The 21,880-nt window shown below is 34.2% G+C and overlaps 1 protein-coding gene across 3 annotated transcripts in view; it reads right to left on the bottom strand.

Moving 5' to 3' along the window:
- LOC113237797 (peroxidasin homolog) overlaps positions 1-20,867 on the bottom strand; it is a 51,910-nt gene extending 31,043 nt beyond the window's left edge. For all 3 annotated transcript variants that reach the window (XM_026474464.1, XM_026474463.1, XM_026474465.1), the window contains exons 1-2: positions 20,707-20,867; positions 5,278-5,427 (exon numbers count right to left, since the gene is read on the bottom strand). In XM_026474464.1, the coding sequence (XP_026330249.1) occupies positions 5,278-5,427; positions 20,707-20,729 (173 nt within the window). In that variant the 5' untranslated portion in view covers positions 20,730-20,867. The remainder of the gene's footprint in view (positions 1-5,277; positions 5,428-20,706) is intronic.
- Between the last annotated feature and the right edge of the window lie 1,013 nt (positions 20,868-21,880).

Here is a 21,880-nt window from a genome sequence, read left to right as displayed (position 1 = left end):
GATTGGAGTTTGCATATACGATATTAAAAACATGTACCGTAAACGAACAACAGCATCAAAATAAAATATTAATGAGAATTTTTACAACTTCTCAAAATGAAACCCGTTCGAGGGTGAGTCATCGGAAGGTTTACAGCAATTCTTTTATAGTGCTGCTATATAGCTTATAAGCTTATCATAGCAAAATTTTCTCACAAAACATTGAGAGTGTATATTGCTCTCGTCCGATTATTTCGTGTTAAAATTATACCACAAATAATAGTTTAGTCGTATTAGCGCGATAAATAATTCATGAATATTAAATGCGTAATAAATAAACCATTGTTTTAATATATGTATTGTTATAATTTATGAAATCGATTTCATTGTTTATAATAACGCTTTCACCACCTACGCAGAAGATTCGTTATCAGTCTTGTAAATTGAACAACATAATTTTCTCGATGATTAATTCATTTCCCATCAGTTTAGTATTTAGTACCAGTTAGTATTTAGTAGCAGTAGAGCTCCTTGTAAAAGAGTTCGTCCAGGGAAGTAGCCAAACAGTAATGTGAGCATTACTGCGTTCCAGTTTTGGAGGGTTAGCGTGCTGGTGAAATTACTGGCACAAGGGAGTTGTCAACTTATGTCTCAAGGTGACGGGGGCAGTGGCAGTGCCTCTCAGATCTTTGCGATTTAAAGCTCTGAGTGGCACTGCAACTATCAGGCGCACGACTTGTTCGTCCCGTCACTTGATATTATGTAATCTCAGTACAGACACAGTCGACCTAAAAAGTTCGTGGAATTTACATCTGTTTGCCCAGTTTTGTTGAAATCGGTTACCAGAAATTGCGCGAAACCGGGCAGCGCCTATTTTCCCGCCCTTAGAGGTGGAATATTTTCTTCAAATGTAAATGGGACCACATCTGAAGTACCCGCTTTTCAACAAAAAAGAATTATTAAAATCGGTTTACAAAAGTCGGAGTTATCGTGTAACATACATACAAAAAAAAGATTCAATCGAATTGAGAACCTCCTCCTTTTTTGAAGTCCGTTGAAAATAATTATAAATCTCTCACATTTACTATCACGATACAAACATGGTAGAGGCACAGACATATCATTTACATTATTATTAATAAAACAAAATAAAGATTCTTAGGTGTTGAGAAATGGCGAAACAATGGAATCATTTTGTTCTGTAATTCCGTTCTGTTCCCACGTGCAGAATCAGACCATTCACGTTGTTCGGATGAGATGTGTGTAATTCCAGTGATTAGCTACTTACCTAACTCATAGTACGAACTTACTACGGACCACACGTGTATTAGGAAATACCGACCTTCGTTTTATCTACATCTAGACGTTTAAGGTATTAAGCGGGTTTACCATTTAGTTTACTAAGGTCCTTAAAATGTTCAAAAGTCTGTTGCACATGTTTTGAGGTAAATTGCCTTTGCTACATCTCGCATTGTATTATTTTACATGTATCTCGATAAGTATTTTGAAATAGGCGACTTTAAGTAGTAAAAGTCTTTTTAACCGACTTAAAAAAAGGATGAGGTTCACCATTCAACTGTATTTTTTTTGAGTATGTTTCGTGATTACGCCGACATTCGTGAACCGATTTCGATAGTTCTTGTTGTTGTCGGAAAGAGAGTACCTCAGTGGTTCAAATTTCAAAAAACTATTCCACCTCTGAGGGTAGCAAATTAGGGGATGAATCAATTACGTTTTATCTTTCTTATTTCTAAACCCACAAACTTTTGAGGTCGGTATTTAAAAAAAATGTAAAAGCTTCTTTTCCATTTTGTTACAACTTTGCATTAAGAAAGAATTTTCTTAATGCAAAAGGCTGCGTAGGTATTAAGTCTAATAGCTATTTTATAATTATAGTGCCTTTTGAATTCTTTATTTCAGGCACAAACCTTATATATCTTAATGTAACAAATTTACGACTGTGTATTTGTTTGAAATACGAGTCCTATGCAAAAAATGTAAAACAACTGTGAGTAAGAAGCCCACGGCACAATATTAGACTGCGGGGCGTGACCACTGGAATGACTATAGAAAGTAACATTCGCAATTAATGACGTGGTTGGGTTGTGTTCATTTTTCATATTCTGCAAATTGAACTTCTCTATTAGACTCGAGGTAATGGGTCTCGATAAAAACCCGTTTAAATCGTTTAAAATGTTATCTTAATTGGGGGTTTTAAAGTGCAACTATACTTTATTAGTCGATCTTACATTTGATTCGTCTTAATATCTGTTAAATGTGAGAATACAGATACCTAATTTCCAAATTAGATTTACGATGATGAATGCTATGTTTTTTTATTGTAATAGTTTAGTTTATATAAATTTAGTTTTAAACACCGCAATATATATCGATAATCCGAGTCAGCTAACGGTTCCTAAACCCATAAAAAACTAGTCGCCACGACCTCAGATGGAAGCGATGTTGACATTGTTAGTTTGTATTTGTCAAACAATATGGACGCACAATATGCAGGTTAATGTTACCAAGGTAATGTTACTGTTGTAGAAGCATTGACACACAACTAACTGCTACTGTTTTCTGTATTTTCTAACTGTAATTTTAAGTTGGTAACAGAGGTCACGCCGTTAAAGTCACAACCGCGCATTACGCTTAGATGTATTAACTGTTATCTGAGTTTTGTTTGAATCACATAAAAACAAAAACTATTGTTTCTCGTAGGGTGTCAATAACTAGTAGGCTGCTAAAAATTTTATGATTTTACTACGGTTTCTGGGACAAGAAAAGTAGAGCTCCTTGTGAAAGAGTTCGTCCAGGGTAGTACTGCCATCTTACCTATTTCTGCCGCCAAGCACTAATGTCAGCATTACTGTGTTCCGGTTTTGAAGGGTAAGGATGCTGGTGAAATTACAGGCACAAGAGACTTGTCAACTTATGTCTCAGGGTGACGGGCGCAGTGGCATTGACCTCAGATCTTTGCGATATAAACCTGTGAGTGACACGGCAACTGTTATGAACGGACGTGTACCTCACCATCAGGCGCACAACTTGTTCGTCCCTTCACTTGATATTATAAAAAAAAATTAAGTTCAATACAGAACAGTAAAGTTCCACTTTCGAAAGAAGTCTTCTTTTTTGTTTATTGGCAGTGCCTTTTTAAGGATTTCGCCACTTAAAATTATGGCTATCTTATGTCAAGTTTTTGTGTTTCCAAAAGAAGTAATTTAATATCATGTTGATGTTTATATCCGTTTTTTAGTTTAGTTTAGAAAATATCTCTGTTTTTACTTGACCAATGATTTTATTGCTCTATTATTGCTCTTAGACGAATTTATGCGTTTGAAGCGAAAGGTTTTTTGAAAGTGAATGTTTGATTGCCTAATACATAAAAGAATCTTAATTCTCCAGCCTTAGAGTTACAAAAGATCAGTGGGTCAATTCAACTAGTTTCACACCCTAATGTGAATTTGTTATGTGGTTACGCTACAACAATGGAAAACCAGATTAAGATTACTGGACTTTTGTTACCATAAAGGGAATAGTTGAGTAACTTTATGTTAGGAGTGAAAATAAAACTTTTTGTATGGAATGTAACGTGTAACATTTTATGCTGTATTTTTTAAACACACAGAAGAGTAAAGACCTTATATCTTATAGCAACATATTTTCTAGTAAGACGAGTTGCTTGACTGTATAATTCATAATTCCAAAAACAAAACACATTCAAAACAAAACAAAAGTTCTGGTGCGTTTATTTAACATTTATAGATACATTACACGCGTTAAAAAAGCGAAAGGGATTGCTTGTTTATAAAAAAAGCCATCAGTTCACTTAACATTTGGAATTATTTTAATAGTGATATAACAGTATCGCATTTCTGACTACAGGTTAACCTTTAAGCAATCTGACACGTATGGTCTAATAGATATACAGGTGCCAATCGTATCAATCCTAATAACATTAGCAAATAGAAAGATGCGGAGACTGACTCGATAGAGACAGTACAAACCATGCGGCGGAAGTATGTCAAGTTTAACGCCTCTAGTGATACAACGAGAAAGACTCTTGATCCCGCACTCCCGCGCATTAAACTTGTTGACATTGATAATCGTTGCTTTAGCACGACCCTGTACCATTATAAATATTGAAATTGTGTCGTCGATAGATTTATCATCTCCTTGCGTTACATATATCGATTATTTCACAATAAATCATGTGTTTCATTTAGGCGCGTAAAAGGTATGAGATATGAGCGTGCAAATTGCTATTTGCTTGAAGCAGGTTTAGATTGGTCAAGCGGTTTCACTTAAAGAGATCGATAGTGTACCCGGTGCTATAAAATGTCATGAATTATTAACTAACTAGTTAATAGCACAGCTATATTAAAGTGTGTGGTTGTCCTTAAAAACGTATTGAATGTTCAATTACTTTATATCATCGTTTCGTGTAATGAATAAAAGAAGTTGCTAAAAGATAGTTTGTTAGCTGACCGCTTAACTCTCCTATGACCTATATTGTTGTTATTGTCATCGTGACATTCTATTGGAAATGCCTATGTTTATTAGTACTATGGTGTTGACCAAAAGCATACTTGAATTGTTCCTCTACCATACTTATGTATGCCAATGATGTTGCAAATAGGCAGAGGGTGTGAAATTTACTCACTCTCATGAGTTTTGCAATTTTCTCTCACACTATTCTTGGGAGGAGCTCACAAAACTGGATCATTGTAAGTATTTTGAACCGGACATATAAAAATTAAGTTTATTAGTCAGCCAATATCGCTGTTTATACAGAAATATTTGCTAACTAATGAATTTAAATTTTATTCAGTAATTTGAGAAAACATCTATTCAACAATTCTTTAATCAATGAGGTTGAGGAGGTAGGGAGCCGTCAACCCTGTTCGGAATTCATCGGCATCTTTGAAAAATCTTCGGTCGCCTTCAAAGGTAGGAATATCAACACCATTTATGAATATAATACCACTGACTTGTCTTTCGTCCTGCGCGATTAGTCTCATTTAATTACTGAGACGTAATTATATAATTAGCCACTGATTTTACTATCTACACTCAAATAGACACGTATGAGTAACGAAGTTTCCTTTGCAAAAGAAAGGTAGGTAAGGTAGGTAACAGCCATTACTTTGAATTGGAATCGAAGAATAAACTTTCGGTGACGACCAACCTTAAGCGCAGCGGTATGTGATTTCTTTAGTACGTACACACACTTTAGTAGCACATCTTCCAGTTGACGACCATGATGAATATAGTGTAGTCGTAATATATACTTACAAATTGCCTTTAAGTAGATTGAGGCTGTAGTCGTAAGCCGAAGAGCGGCCGGGACCGGTCAAGTAGAGCGCACAGTCATCATCGCCTGCCGCCGCCGCCAGCGCCGTACCGCCCGCTGCGTAAGCGCATGACAGCGCTAACACCAGCGCTCTGCAATACGTGAATTGCAATACGTTACAAGGAGTTTCTTAGAAAATTACGTTTTATGGCTTCTTTTTATCGTATCTATGGCATGCACACTATAAAGCTTGACACCGTGATGAAAATAATAATAATAATAAATAACGCACACGCACATTGCCACGCACTAGGGAAGTCCTGTGTCGCGAGTGCCATGGACACACACATAGACAACTACAAATTACACACAAACACACGAGAGAAATAAATGCAGACCATACAAATATTTTATACGGCCCGAGAATCGAATCCGGGACCTATGCGTGGTAACCGCTCGGCCAGGCAGGCAGCCATTTACCAATCGGCGTAAGGTACTCGGGAATTGTTGCCCAGAATGCGTGAGACAGTGCGGGGAGGTTCGTTTCGTGCACCGCATAGACAATTAAGAAACTTAAAAAGTCTTGATGCTATAAATGTAAATATGTACATAAGCCACGAACTCCGGAAAGGCCACAGTGGTGTATGTTGTACATTAAAAATAGATACCGTAAAAGGCTACTTAGCGAACATTGATTTGTGATGAAAAGCTCTTGCTTTCTAAACCGTTGCAGAACTTAATGGCAACTTTCAACAATACAATGTTAATAAATCACCAGAAAATTTCATGAGACGACCATATTCTTGAAACTAAACTTTCCTATACAACCCATATTCGATATAAATGCCAATAGTTTGGTAAATTAATAAATGTTTTTTCCAAACCGGACAAGGTTTTTATAAAATTGAGAGACAGAGTCATCACCAGTCATCGGATTGAGGGAGACAATTTACCTAATGTGCGAGAGGCGGCTGATAAATAATCTACCTGTGTACTTCCTATGTACATCAATCTACAACCACATCTATGTAATGTACTAGCGTTATGTATGAAATAAAAGACGATCATAGTTTCTTTTTTTTTAATATGAAATTTCATGGGAAATGTAAATAGGAATGCACTTATTACTTATGTTTACTTAGTAAGGGTCTTTTAAAAAAAGTTGTTGCTTATTTTTAAACATTTTTTTAGCCGTTTAGAAACGTAATAATTAAAAATGTCACTAATTTTGAAAAAATAATAGACAAGGAATGCGTCACGATAATGATCAGTATTATTTTTTAATTGGAAATAGTCATAAGAGATTACTTTTCAGCCGTTCCTCGCATGAATGTTTTCTTAATATGGACATACCAATTTCGTCATCAGTGCGTATAAAATTTCTTTTTTACTGTTTATTTTCTAAACGCTCCAAAATGTAAAGTGTCTCACGTTTATTTTTTAAATGGCAAGTACCTATAGAAACACACGTACAATACTATTTTTTGAGACAATAATTCGTAGCAAATACTTAATAGGAAATAATAATTTGTCGCGAATGTATTAAAATTTCAATTGTAATACGCACATTGAAATATAATCAGTTCCGAGAATTCCCGGGATTTGGAGAAGAGAATGTCCACATTTCTCTTTAGTTTTGCTATGAAATATTTTGTTAACATTTTAGTCACTCAGTGCAAATAGTTCGTCACATAATACGATGCTGTGTACTCAATCGTGTAATGTGATAATTTTACGATTATTGCAATACTCCAGTTCGCAAGGCTACAATATGCATAGTCAAATGCAATTGATCTATTAAGTCTTCATGAATATCGCCACAATTACTACTTTATACTAAGGCAATTATGGATTTCATGGTGTAATCCATTTTGGGTTGATGGAACCTTTGTGATCGGTAAGATTTAGGTAATGTGAGGTTTTAACTAATGGTGGGGTTCTTTGTCTGTGCTGAACCTGCAGCATTGACCGCAAAGAGAAGCGACAGTTAGTACAATCGCGGACCCAAAAGATATGACGCGTGACGCATTTGCGTAATCAAGAGTACTGCATTTTCAAAATAATATATTTAGACGACTGTTGGATTTTAAATTGTATATTATTGAGTTCTTAGGTTTTCGCGATTGTTACACATAGGAAATGAAACTATTTTTCCGGATTTAAATCGCGTATATTTGTTTTTTAATTTTTTTATTTTTTTATTTGTATATTATTCATTTTAGATTTAGATCGCTTTAGTAGTCGCTTCACAGAAACTATATCGCTTTTTCTTGAAGACATTTCACTTCCTATTTTATTTATCTATAATGAATAAAATAATAAAAATACCTATTACAGTATCAACTAACGGTAAATCAGCTTTTAGTGAAAAAAAGATAGCTGTAACCAGTTCGTACCACATAATTACCATAAAAATATTAACCTTCTGTTTTTGTGTTTCGTCGCAATTTGCGAATGATTTCTTATTCAATAAAATGGATCAAATTCGCATTTAATTTACTAATGTTTAATTTTTTTCAATTTTTTTCTCAGATCTTGACGGTTTAGTGCTCTGAGTGGGATTGTAAATGTTGTGGGTAGGGGTGTCGCTTACCAACAGGCGCACGACTTATTCGAGCCGTCCTTTGATATTATAAAAAAATATTCATTTATGTTTAAAAAGTATTATAATTGATGAATAATACGAAAATAAAAAACCAAGCAAATATGTATCTAGTTTCCTCTCAAAAATTATCATTTCGCATAACGGCAAGATGTTGTTTCGTCATCATCCAAACCGAAGCGATATGAATGCCTTTTACATCCTTATTAGAATAGCAATATATATTTTTCTGGTCGACTTAAACCGATTCCGTGTCTACTATTTTGGTGGAATCTTTATAAATGAACATTTAATGTCATTCTCATAATGACAAGCATGACCACAACTTATATAATAGTAACAGTAGAGCACCTTGTGAAAGAGTTCGTCCAGGGAAGTACTGCCACCTTACCTACTCGTATTTCTGCCGCCAAGCAGTAATGTGAACATTACCGTGTTCCGGTTCTGAAGGGTAAGCGAAGCTTGTCAAATTACAGGCACATGGGATTTGTCAGCTATGTCTCAGAGTGGCAGGCGCAGTGGCGGTGCCCCTCAGATCTTTGTGATTTGAACATCTGAGTTATACCGAAATTTTTATTGACAGGCGTGTCGCTTACCACCAGACACACGACTTGTTCGTCCAGTCACTTAGTATTATAAAAAAAAAATAGAAAACGAAAGCATTTTTTAGGACTCATGTAGCTGGAGACACAAGAAGACTTTCAGTTTTCTCGTGATTCAGTTTTAATTACTTAACGAATATACAGATTACTGCGTGCATGAGACCGCATCGTTAGTGTTTAAGTTAACAAAGTCACATTCCCCGCTTTTACATAATTGTGAAAATAATTATTTATTTTTTAATCGACTTCAAAAACGAGAAGGGTTCTCAATTTTACTGTTCTGCACGACAGCACCAACTTTACTATTTGTATTACATTGTCTTTGTTTCTTTTTCTTATTGTCTATTAAATATTAAAGTACGATATTCAACCGTTTTTTCTCCATAAAATATGATATACAGTCCTTAGTAAGAATAACTGTATTTTTTTGGTGTTGGAGATTACTCCAACATTTGAAACGATTTCCATGATTCTTTTTTGTTGGAAAGGGGGTACCTCAGTAGTTCTATTCAAAATATTCCACCTCTAAGGGTGGCAAAAGGATGAATTCCATTGATTGGATTTCATCCACATTCCGTTAACAGATTTCAATAAAACTTGGTTCTGCATTCAGCACATAGCATTGATATATAAAGCTTTATATTAAATGTGTACTAATAATATCACAAAGTTTTAGAACAGAAAAGTACACAGTTTTGCAAGACTTTAAAAAAAATCCTACTAAAGCAGCGGCAGTAATTAATATTTGCGATATTGCGAACATTCTTTATAGAATATGAAAGGACTTTGGCTAGTATATAAATCTTTTTAGAATTTAGGCGCGTGCTCACTGCAATGCGTTGATTAATGATTTTTTTAATATTATCAAGTGACGGTACGAACAAGTCGTGCGCCTCCTAGTAAGCTACAAGCCTGTCCGTAACAGTTGCAGTGCCACTCAGAGCTTTAAATCGCAAAGATCTAAGGGGCACTCTCACTGCGCCAGTCGCCCTGAGACATTACGTTGGCAAGTCCCATATGCCTGTAAGTTCACCGGTATCCTTCAAAACCGGAACGCAGTCAAAGCCAAAATCAAAGTCAAATAATTGTTTATTCCGTAGGTAAAATTTTTACACTTGAAAACGTCATTTTTTTAAGCTACTGATCGTTTACTGTGCCGACTTCGAGCAAGAAACTCTTTGCAAGTATTGCTCTTTTCAAATAAATTTAAATGCTACAGAATACATTTTGAATCATATTTGAGTGGAATTTAGACTCATATTGTCTTTCCATACATCTTTATTTAACACGTAGTCTACAATTTTGTAATATGACTTTTCAATTAAAATACTTTTAATGTAAGTTTAAAACTTAGGCAATCGTAATCTTAATATATGCTCCGGAATCTTATTGTAAAAACGTATACAGTTCCTAATAAAAATATGTCGTTTACCTTAGTTACACGAAATCGTAGTTCCGTGAGTTTCGCTACAGTAATGCTAACATTACCGCTTGGCGGCAGAAATAAATACGGTGGCAGTACTTCCTTGGATGAACTCTTTCACAAGGAGCTCTACTGCTACTACGTGCCAAAAGTACATAGAACTTTTATTAAAATAGTAAGGATATATAATTTAAACATTGACATACATTAAAGTCTTAAATATTAGTACCTCGGCCACGTAAAATAAATGAACTTTCCCAATTAACTTCAAATAAAAACATTTCAAGTAACCACGCTGCAGTTTCGTCAATTTGTTTGGAAGTTGCAATTTTTATATCTATACGAACAGTTATTTGTAAATATTATTATTATTTGTAAATATATATTCGTGTAAAATTAGTATGAGTATTATTCTGTGTAATATAATATATGATATATATCTTTTACCTTTATATAATATGTATACATTAAAGCAATAGAACTGTGAAAGGCGCTGGATGTAATTTATCCCTGTCAAGCCGCCAGAGAACCTGTCGAGCTGTCATTATATACCTACAGTTGCAATAACCTACATTGTGTGCGAAATATATTATATGGGCTGTTAAGTTGTTGAATTGGGAAATAACAGTGAAGGATAAATTGGAAAGATAATTGGCTTAAAACTACAATTAGCGTTTGCTTGATTTTTACCGAAGTCCAGTTTGTAAACAATACAAGCAATAATTTAAATAAAATTACTTAGTTTAATTTCTTTTCTTGCGTTCAGTGGTAAGCCAGTGTTTTTTAGTGTTTTCATATGTACTAATAATCGTATTATTACAAAAATTGCAAATCCGAAATGTTATTAAATATAAATTTTTGTTTTGTTCATTATTTTTGCATACTTCTATATGTATATTACAACGAATGTACAGTTTCTTCAGGAAGCACAACCTTTCACTTCCTGTTTTATTTTTATAATGAATAAAATAATAAAACTACCTATTAAAGTGTCATCTAACTGTAAATCTAAAAACTGTTAGTGAAAAAGAGATAGCTGTAACAAGTTTGTTATTAAAATACACATTTATGTTTTGTTCATTATTTTTACAATGCATTATTTTTGCAATATATAGATATGTATCTATATATTGCAACGAATGTACGGGTTGTTCATTTGATATTGTGTTTAAAATACGCATTTGAAAAAGGGGCCAAGTTCAAAACAACGAACAGGTTGATCCATCAGATCACCGATAAAAGAATTGAAATAAGAGGGTCACCAAATGATTGGGATAATATAGTGACATTAGCGAGAGCTCCGATTTGCATTTATAATAGTGTGCCGTTAGCATAAAAACCTTAAATACAAAACAACAAAAACCACCAAAACTTCTTCTATGTATAAACACACAAATACTATTACACATACGATTCGAAGCTCTTGCTAATATAACAGATATTTTGGCATTGCCAAGGACATTATCCCGAGCTTCAGAATTAAAAAATTATAAAAAGCTTGTAAAGTGGGCCGTTGCAAAACAAGTAAGTCTTACGGAACAAATTAGTCTTATTTAATATGATTACATATAAATCGCTCGCTTGAAGAAGCATCGTAACAAAATGTAACATGATTATCTTGACAAGTTATCACTTCGCCAATTTTTTACTTTACTTATCTTCCATCTAATCTGTTGAAATTAATTTGCAGCTCTTAACAAACAAGATGTTACTTACCAGAAAGTCGGAATATAAACTAAAACAGGGTTGTTAAGAAAAGACTTACGTAATAATTACACAAACTGATTAATATGCTTATGAATACTGGGCGTTTAGTTAATAAGAAAAATATATTGAGAAATCTACACTCAGAAACATATTGACTAACAAAGTCACAAAAAAGTTATTTCTTTCCTGTAGTCCTGCAGTCTAGTAACTATGTTATCATATGAGAATGAACTTATTGGTGTTTGCGGTAAGATATTAAGTGTACTGTGTTCCAAATAAATTTTGTTTATTATATTAATACATTTATATATAACTTAAGAAAGCATCTCGATCTGGTGGTACGGCGAATCGTCTTCCCAGTTGAAATTAGGAATTTTTTTAAATTGCAATAACCTCTTGCGGCGTCCTGGGTGGATAACGGACTACTTTTACTACCAATTTAACTACACAGGATGCTGTGAGAGGCCACTGAAATTAAATAAAATCCTAATTTCAACAGGGATGATGGTTTCTTCGTACCATTAGTTTGGGGTCCAGTATTTCGTCTGATGTAAAATCCCAAGCAGACATAAGACTGCAGTACTAATTATTATATTTTAATTGAGAAAGGATTTCAAAGCGTTTCAACGATTTCAAAGGATTGCGAGTAGTTACGCAAAAAGATTCTCCAAGGTATATTACGCAGTAATGACAAGTGACCTTCAAATGTCTTTCAAGATTTGCAATTCGTGAAAATAATAAACTAAAAAGGCAAATTGTTTATTGTTTTGTTTTTTCGGTTACTTGAGTAACATTAATTGCGATTGGCCTGGTGACCGCTTACCGCCGGCGGCTCCTGCGCATCTATCGTTATGTTAACGATTGTCGTAAATAGTACCAAGATAGCGATATGCCATCGCCTGATTTCACTACGTAGAGTTTTCAAGCATAACACGAAGGCAGCAATAATTACGCCCTTCAAAATAGCAGTTAGAAATCCATGGTAGAGAAATTTGGTTTACAGTTTTAAAAAAAGTAAAAAAAGTTTAAAAAAAAGTATTTCCTCTAATGAAAAATCCCAAACAGACATAAGACTGCAGTACTAATTCATATGTTTTAGCTTATTCTAATTTCTATTAATAATTAATAATAAATTGAACTTAATAAAAATTCATTCGATAAAATAATTTGTAAAACTTAATATAGCGTAAATTGGAATGTTTTCTTTGTAAAATTAAAAATAAGGTATTTAATTAATAACTATTGTAACTATAGTGAAAAAATAGGGTGGTTTGCATCAATATTAGACATTACTGGTTGAAGACCTCAGTCAACCGTGACCATGGGACCTGTAAAGGGCCCGAAACGTCGGATTGTTTGAAACAAATATACGCGATTTGAATCCGGAAAAATAGTTTCATTTCCTAAGTTTTAAAAAACTTCGTTAGCTGTGTATTTCAAAGCCACGTTAAATTAATATAATAGTTAAATTATTATTGTGAAAGTTAATTGGTCATGTATTCCTGTTAATATATCCATATTAACAAAAATATTACGATTAGTAAATGCAAATGAGATCAAATATATCTACAAGACTATCGAAATTTGGAAGATCAATATTTGGGCAGTTGGATTACACTATGTTAGTAAAAATATGTGTAGGAAAATAGGCTACATATATGTATGTACATAAAAAAATAACAAAAACTTCGTCAAAAAAGTAAAAAAATTACAGGCATAGATGACGAAACAATTTAAACGTACCTCAGGTTCTTAAAATTATTTGATTCCCTTGAATCAAGACGTGTAAGTTCCCTTATTATTAACACGAGCGTGAAATTATACAGGTTAATACTTTCGGTGTTATTACTTACACTACCATTACTATGAAATTTGAAATGCACAGACAGTTACATTACCGATCGTAAGATTAGTAAGTTGTGCAAGAATGATGCGCGCTGCGTTCTCGGACGATTACGTCACTATTCACCTGTCGCTCTACGTATGAAGTGGTTTACGCTTATCGCGGTCGATAGTACTCTATGGTTGTTGGTAAATTTTAAGTTTTTGGCATATTTGCTCTCCCAGACACACAATTCGAGCCACCGTGCATTTTTATTTTTAAATGTTTGAATTTTTTTTCTCATTTCAACTAGCCGTTCGCCTGATAGTAAGCTACACGCCTGTCCATAGCAGTTGCAGTGCCACTCAGAGCTTTAAATTGCAAAGATCTTAGGGGTACTGCCACTGCACCCGTCACCCTGTGACAAAAGTTGACAAATCCCATATACCTGTAATTTCACCAGCACCGTTATCCTTTAAGCCGGAACGCAACAATGCTCCCATTACTGCTCGGCGGCAGAAATAAGTAAGGTGGCAGCACTGCCTTGGACGAACTCTTTCACAAGGAGCTCTACTGCTGTTTATATTATAAAATTATTGTTATCATCGAAGAAAAAGATTTCCCCGATTTTACAAATTAAAATTTTCAACAAGGACATATATATATATATATATATATATGACGTTTAGTCTGCCACTTTCAAAATTGGATAATACTTTTTGATCAATTAACATTTTTAAGCTACTGAAAATGCAAGGCAGCTCGAATTATTAGTCTGAGAGTCTATTTATTTAGCTATGTTATCGATGTATAAAAGTAACATGCAAATATTCAGCTTCACGGTAAATCAACAAATAATATTGATAATTTCTAGTTTTGTAATTATGAATTAATTATGTTCTATGTTTGCTCCATTAAGCAATCTTTAGTATGTCTTCAAATCATTGACGCGACAATCGTAAGATAGCATTTTACATGTAAATGAATAATCTTTGAGTTTCACCAAATACTGGCCTATAAGATACCCTTTTATGAATGAGAATTCACAAAGAAAAATCTACTTTTCTTGAAAATTTCTTTGTTTTTTTAATCTCTAATTTTATTTGAAGCTTATATATCTTATTCGATGTAAAACTAAATACCAGTTTCATTAATAGTGATATTAATGAAACTGGTATTTAGTTCTGTACATAGTTAAAAACATCGTAAAATAAGTAGGCTCATGAATTTTACGAGGTGACCCACATTCTGGTAAAGGTTACCAACTTTTTGCAAAGCATGATTACGCGCGCGTAATGATACGACCATCTCGTAACTGTTGTTAAGAGATTGGTACTATAAATATCAAGTGCATTGAAATGTAACCTACATTACCAAAGACTACTGAAGATGTATGGTTTTGGTGTTGCTTCATATTGGACTTTATTTGATTCCATTTATTTTAAATAACTCGATGCGCCTGATGTGTATGAATAGGTATTAAAGTGGTGGAAAATGGAGTATGCTTATAAGTCTTACTATTGCGTTTGAGTTGACTGTAAGCAATATGTAATAAATAAATAAAATAAAATTGAATAGTGCCTTATCACTTTCACTTCAAAAAACTCAAGAGATGAGCCCAAAAAGAATACTAAAATGTTTAAATAAAATGTTCAAAGCAGAAATAAAATATACAACAAAACATTTATCCTAAACAGGAGGTATATTCCCGTTCTCCGTCCGACATTTGTCCTAAACAATTACTTGACAGTAAGACGCATTATGTGAATGAAGCTTCATGCTTGACATTGTCGTATGATTTGTTCGAGTATTACTTATTTGACAGTAATTGTTTCGAAAGGATGGCGGATGGAGAATGCGAGACTCCCAGATACAAAATACGTAAGTTTACATTATATTTTGAAAGCTCGGTAGGGCTACCACAACAGGGCGCGACTTGCGCGAGAGCGACATAAAGCGCGAGATACTGCTGTTCTCGCAAAGAAATCCCACGCTTTATGTCACTCTCGCGCAAGTCGCGCCCTGTCAAGCTAGCCTTACTGGGTTGATTAGGTTCCTCCAGGAAATAGAAATCGAAATGCATCGTGCTTCTTGCTCGTATGTCAACAAAATAAAGATGAGATTCCAGCCATTGTCTAGTTCTCCGAAGACAATAAGCGGTTGATAGAATCACTTTGTACGCATCGACCCTCGTAATTAGTGAGAAATGAATCCCGTGAAATTCCGATAAACTGGAAAGCTTCTGTTTATGCTCAAGGTTTTGTCGCTTCGCTTCCAACGGGGAAGTAGGAGTTTAAAGTGGCAAGCTGGTATTTAGAAAGGTATAGATCGTCCTTGTGTGTAACGTAAAAAAACCGATCGTTTAATCTACCTTTATATATTTTTAATGATTTAAATCTGCTGGTTATATTTTATATTCGCTTCCGCAATACTAAATGCAATATTATGTTCGTGCACTTAATTTACATACACTGAGTCTGATTCGTAATTAATTTTTGTTACAGTCGTCTTTTTTTCGCAATTACACGTTTATGCATACGGAATTTGGCAACACTTGTTTTAAGCAAATAAGTAAATTATTTTCTCATAGTCGAACATGTCGTAACGATAGCTTCAAACTGCACTAACCTTGAGTTTTGTAATGTATTGGAATGTGTTTAATATACAACGATGCTTAATATTGTAAATTTTATTTATACAATTTCATAATTTTTATTACTTGCATGCTTGCCCCTTTGAAATATTGTCATGGACTGCTATTTCAATGTTAGATTCAATTTAATGTTTGTGGAGAACGTCTGTACGCATTACGAGAGGCATGACGATTATTGGTCGTACCTGAAACGAGGGTTTCCGAAATCTGCTACGGTAAGTTTGAATACAGCGTAATGAAGCGAACTTGACGGTACACTCCGTCAAGTTTGCTATTTTCGGTATACACAGTTAAGTTTACATATAACATATTTTGATGGCCCATAAGCGATTAAGTTACTCCATGAAATAGAAATCAAAATGCATCGTGCTTTTTGCTCATAAATGTCAACAAAATAAAAATGAGATTCCAGCTGTTGTCTAGTTCTCCGAAGACGATAAGCGGTTGATAGAATTAGTTTGTACGGCATCGAAACCTCGTACCTGAAAAGAGGTTTCCGAAATCTGTTACGGTAAGTTTGAACACGGTGTAATGAAGCGAACTTACGGTGTATGATTTACGTAAAACACGCTAAAATTAGTTTTTCTTCAATTAATTATACAGCCACACCAATTGCCTGGTCTTAAACTAGAGAATTCTCTGTGCTATGAGTACCAGAATATACAGACCAGAACCAATTTAGAAAAGTAAGTATATTTCCCAAATTGGTCCTACCGGGAATCGAACCCGGGACCTCCACATCCAGCATCCACAGCGCAAACCGTGTTGGGCCATCGTAGTCATCAAAGTAAATAAATGCCATGTTTAGGACGTATATTATAAAACAATACGACAAATTGTTTCGGACTGATAATATTTCGTAACTAATATAACACATTCTTTATGTCTTAATTCTTAGGAATAAGCGTAACATTCCAATAAAAGTGTAGTATACTATAAAAGAACCCATAATTCCTTACAACTGTTGTAGATGCGGTCATGGCGGCGAAGGCTGCGCGGTTTATTTGACTGACCGACTAAATGACAGATTACGATCTCTGTGACCTGTAATAACTCGAGTCAATCGATCAAAATCTTTTGCGCGCTCTACTCTCGCTTTTGTTGCAACCGCAAACGCTGAATAATGATATTTAATTTATTATTACGAAAGTTATCTATGCATGTATTCCTGCTATTATATCAATTGTATACATAATATTACCTACAAAAATACCATTTTACGATCTTTATTGCATAGTTCAAACACCAAACTTGTCAGTAAACATTTTCAAAACTTAATTTGTTTAAAGTAAAAGCAAACAAGGTAAAATATACCTACAAGACTACCGAAATTCGGAAGGTCAATATTTGGTCAGTTATATTACACTATGTTCGTAAATAGTATTGTCGTAATTAATTGGAAGACTGAAGTTTTTAAATATTTATAATATTTTTACACACTCGTCTGAAGTGTCTACGGACCTAGGTATTTTTTTAAATAGTTGATTACCCTATTAAAGTTAAATAAAATAAATTTATAAATTTTTTTTTATTTTTTGAAATATGAAATTTACCAAAAAACCATCGGTGTTAAAAAAAATTCAAATACCTGATTTTCAATAACTGGCAAAAACGTGCTTGATCCCTTTTGATGTGTGTATAAGATTTTTATATTTATTTTTATAGCAATTATTTATAATAATCTTATATAAGACCCGCTCTCTATAATTTATTATAAGATAACGCTATTGTTTATATTAAGGACAATACAATGTGATATGCGGTCGAGTGAGTGCCTGGAGATCCGTCACACAGGTTAAATCCTAATGGACTCCAGTCTCTTACAAAGGTACATTAAACGATAAGTCCATAATATTACCCACTTTTATTTATAGCATAACTCTGTAAAGAAAGAAATAAGATTATTATCATTACGGATATCTATTTAGATTCTCGCCTCTCAATTTGAATTTTTAAATGGGAGAGGCGGTATTCCCCGGCAATGGCAGAGTCGGCCAGGGTCAGGGACTCAGGTTCAAGAACCGGCGAACAATACGTGCCGTATCGAGAAAGACGGCCTTCTAAATTTGAGCTGGAAGCGACACACCACAGAAAACCAACCGACTGGAATCAACCCGTTTGTGGATGATAAAACGATTGGGGTTATGCCACTACAGGCCACATCCCACACTTTTATTATTGTTGTTATTATATTTTGTTTTGTGATTGCTATACTTTTTGTTATAATATCAAGCGACGTGACGAACAAGTGATGCGCCTGATGGGAAGCTACACGCCTGTCCATAACAGTTGCAGTGCCACTCAGAGCTTTAAATCGCAAAAATCTGAGGGGGCACTGCCACTGCGCCCTTCACCCTGAGATATAAGTTGACAAGTCCTACGTGCCCGTAATTTCACCAGCACCTTTACCCTTCAAAACCGGAACACAGTAATGCCGACATTACTGCTTGGTGGCAGAAATAGATAAGGTGGTAGTACTTCCCTGGACAAACTATTTCACAAGGAGCTCTACTGCTACAAAGTGATTAAATACCTAAGTGTATAAAGTCTAATCTTCAATGGTTATTCTATAGTCAATGTCTGATGAACATTTAAACGAGTTATCGAAAGCAAACGCGAATGATTCATATCAAATAGATGGATTTCAAGGTTAATATTTTTTTTATGATATCAAGTGACGTGATGAACAAGTCGTGTGTCTGGTGGTAAGTGACATGCTTAATCATAAAAGTTGCAGCGCAACTCAGAACTTTAAATTGCAAAGACCTGAGAGGCATCACCACTGCACCTGTCACCCTGAGACAATGTTGATGAGTCCTATGTGCCTGTAGTTTCACCAGCTCCTTAGCCCTTCAGAACCGGGACGGAATAAATGACTATTTTTACCGCTAAACAGTAGTATGACCAACATTACTGTTTAGCGGCAAAAATAGGCATGTTGGCAGTATTTCCGTGGAAGAACTCTTTCAAAAAAACCTTTACTGTTATTAATAAAGTATAAGTTATTAAAGTACTTAAATTAAAACATGGTAATACGGTATATGGTCTTTATAATATTGTGTTTAACTAAAAACCATATTTTATCATATAAACGTTTCTAATATTCAAATCGGTCACAGAAGAGGCGCAATGGAAACCAAAAATTTTATAAATGAAATTTCTGCAGTAATAAACTCATTTTAAATATTTTAGTAAACATACTTTCACGTCTTTAATTAAGAGGATTGTGGAGCCACCTTTCACCATATAAAAAGCGAGCACGTTTTTATACCTAGCATATTGCAATGATTTTCTAAAATATGTTTTTTTATATAACAATTACTAAGTATATATACTTAATTTTAAACACAAAATCAAAATTTCTAACATCCGCATGTTACTATTTGGAGACGGTCACAGTCCGAAGCTCTGTGGTCCAAATTCAGTACTTTAATTTTGACCGGTGATCAACTCAACCTTTATATCACTAAGACTTATATGTTTAGTAAGTACTCTAAGTGTAAGTTGTGCAAAATAAACAAATGAAATACATAATAGTTTTTAGAAATTTATTTTTGATTCATAGGAATAAGTGCATAAATGCACTTAATTTTATGGCGTCAGTTTTCTTGTCTGTAACCATTTATGTTTTAAAATAAGAAAAGTGACATCAATCAACTTTGTTTTTTCCGGATCTAAATCGCTTATATCAAATTTTATTTTTTAAAACAATCTTTGTTTAAAGCGTACCAAAACTTGTCCTAAAGTGGCAGTTTGGATATACACTCGTTTCTTGATTAAAATATACGCATCAACGCATCGTACATTTCGCACTGCCAGCATTGCCTTACGTGAATGCATTTTGTATGTACTGTAGTGTACATTTGGGTAAGAGCATTGACGAGACTGCGAATACTTTTTTCTGATACCGAGGTTCCACAATCCTCTTAACATAATGTGTTTATAACATGTTGCTTGGTGACAACCATAACGGTGTTGGGATAAAACCAGATTTTGTCAGAATTTACTATGCACCGCTATACCACGAGCACATGACACGGTATAAACAAATATGACACTATTTTCTCGAACGTTCAGATAGATTGACGGAGTCAAGACATTCATATAAATAAGACTCTGGTAATAAAGTTTAAAAAAAAGAAAAAGTATAACTACTAGAATAGTAGTACTACTAATGTTCTGTGTAACTCAACCCCATTGTAACTCGGATGTAGTATAACATTGACCTCATCGTATAACCCATTTTGTAATGTATACATATACTCGTATACTGGAATGAACTGTCCGTTTATATTTATTCTTAGTCGTATACTTATTTACTAGTAGATCTTGCATTCCCGCATTTATAAATAAAATAATTTGATTGACGGAATGTGCACAAATTATTTGTTTTGATAATGTTTTATTTGGTATTGTTTCTCTGTTGAGAAATTTTGCGAAAATTATGCTACGAATTGCGTATTTGCGCAAGCGCTACGTAGCTTGTCTATCGTAGCTGCTACGGATATTTGAGCGCTACAAAAGACATCAACGTCATAATGCCAATATTACAATTTTTTAAAGAAATTTCGTTTAATAAAAATTGGCATATCGGTAACGATTTATTAGATAGTAATAATTACCTCGTTATTATATTTGAACCCATAACTCCTCACACACAAGCTATAGTACCACTAGTTCACTATCATAGGGCACAAAAGTCACAAATCCAATTCAGTTTAAAACTGAAACAGTCATTATTATCTGGGAAATATTTATTATTTATGGGGCGCGTGTTGCCGGTGGTGCGCCAGAGAGTGTACTGGCAGTGGACAGCTGCGCGGGAGCATCGAAGGCTGCGCGCGCGATGAAAGTTCGACCACCACCGCTGCGCTATTCGACTCACTGTGCAATATTACCCTGAAAGATGTAACCCTGAAAAACTCGCTTGTCTCTTGTCTAGAGTTACATAGTTTAATGTATAGTAATCACGAATTTTAATAAAACAAGTGACTTATTTGAAAAATACAAATATTTTAATGCGGACAATTTTAAAATTATCAATTGAGTAAACAAACCCAGGTTTTGAATTTAAAAGTCATCGTTGTTACATTCCTCAAATCCCCTTGATTTGACTTGACAAATTTAATTCAAAAATTGAAAAAATAAAATTTAATTGAATAGAGAAATTAATTGAACAGTTAATATTATGCCTCCAAGTTTTTTCATAAGGAAATTAATAAAATATAATTTAAGGAAAATTATGCTCCAAAACGATGACTCATAAATTATAATTGGTTGTAGAAATTGACTTGAACGGAACAATCGGCAGTTATGTGAGCAGATCGAGTAATCTGTGGTTCGCTGTGCTTGGGACACGTTATGTAAACGATACGGCGACAACACGATTTTTTTTTTTCACTCAACGACATTCTAGTTGGGCATGCAACTCGTGTTTTTCGCAACAGATGCAGCAGTTTTATTGGTTTTTATTCGAGTTTTTATGCAAAATTACATCCTGCCGTTGTGGTGTTGCAAATAATCGAAAAGTTGTTATCTGTGTCAGTTACGAAATGACTAACGGGCTTCTGACTAATTAATTTCTCCGAACAATTTCATGGAATTTACTTTTTGGTTACAATTTGCAATAGTGATCATCCACTTGTGGTTTTCCAAAAATAAGAAATTAAATTCATTTAGTATTCGAGATCAAAATGCATTTAATTTCAATAATGTATTGTTCAATAGGTCAGCGGTAAAGCTATTGACATACACTATAATGCTTATTATCGTGGTTTCTTTCCATTAGTTCTATAT

This window comes from Hyposmocoma kahamanoa, unplaced genomic scaffold (genome assembly GCF_003589595.1).
Source record: "Hyposmocoma kahamanoa isolate Upper Pololo Valley unplaced genomic scaffold, ASM358959v1 94, whole genome shotgun sequence".
In the NCBI taxonomy this organism is placed as follows: domain Eukaryota; kingdom Metazoa; phylum Arthropoda; class Insecta; order Lepidoptera; family Cosmopterigidae; genus Hyposmocoma; species Hyposmocoma kahamanoa.
This window is presented reverse-complemented; position numbering and strand designations above follow the sequence as displayed.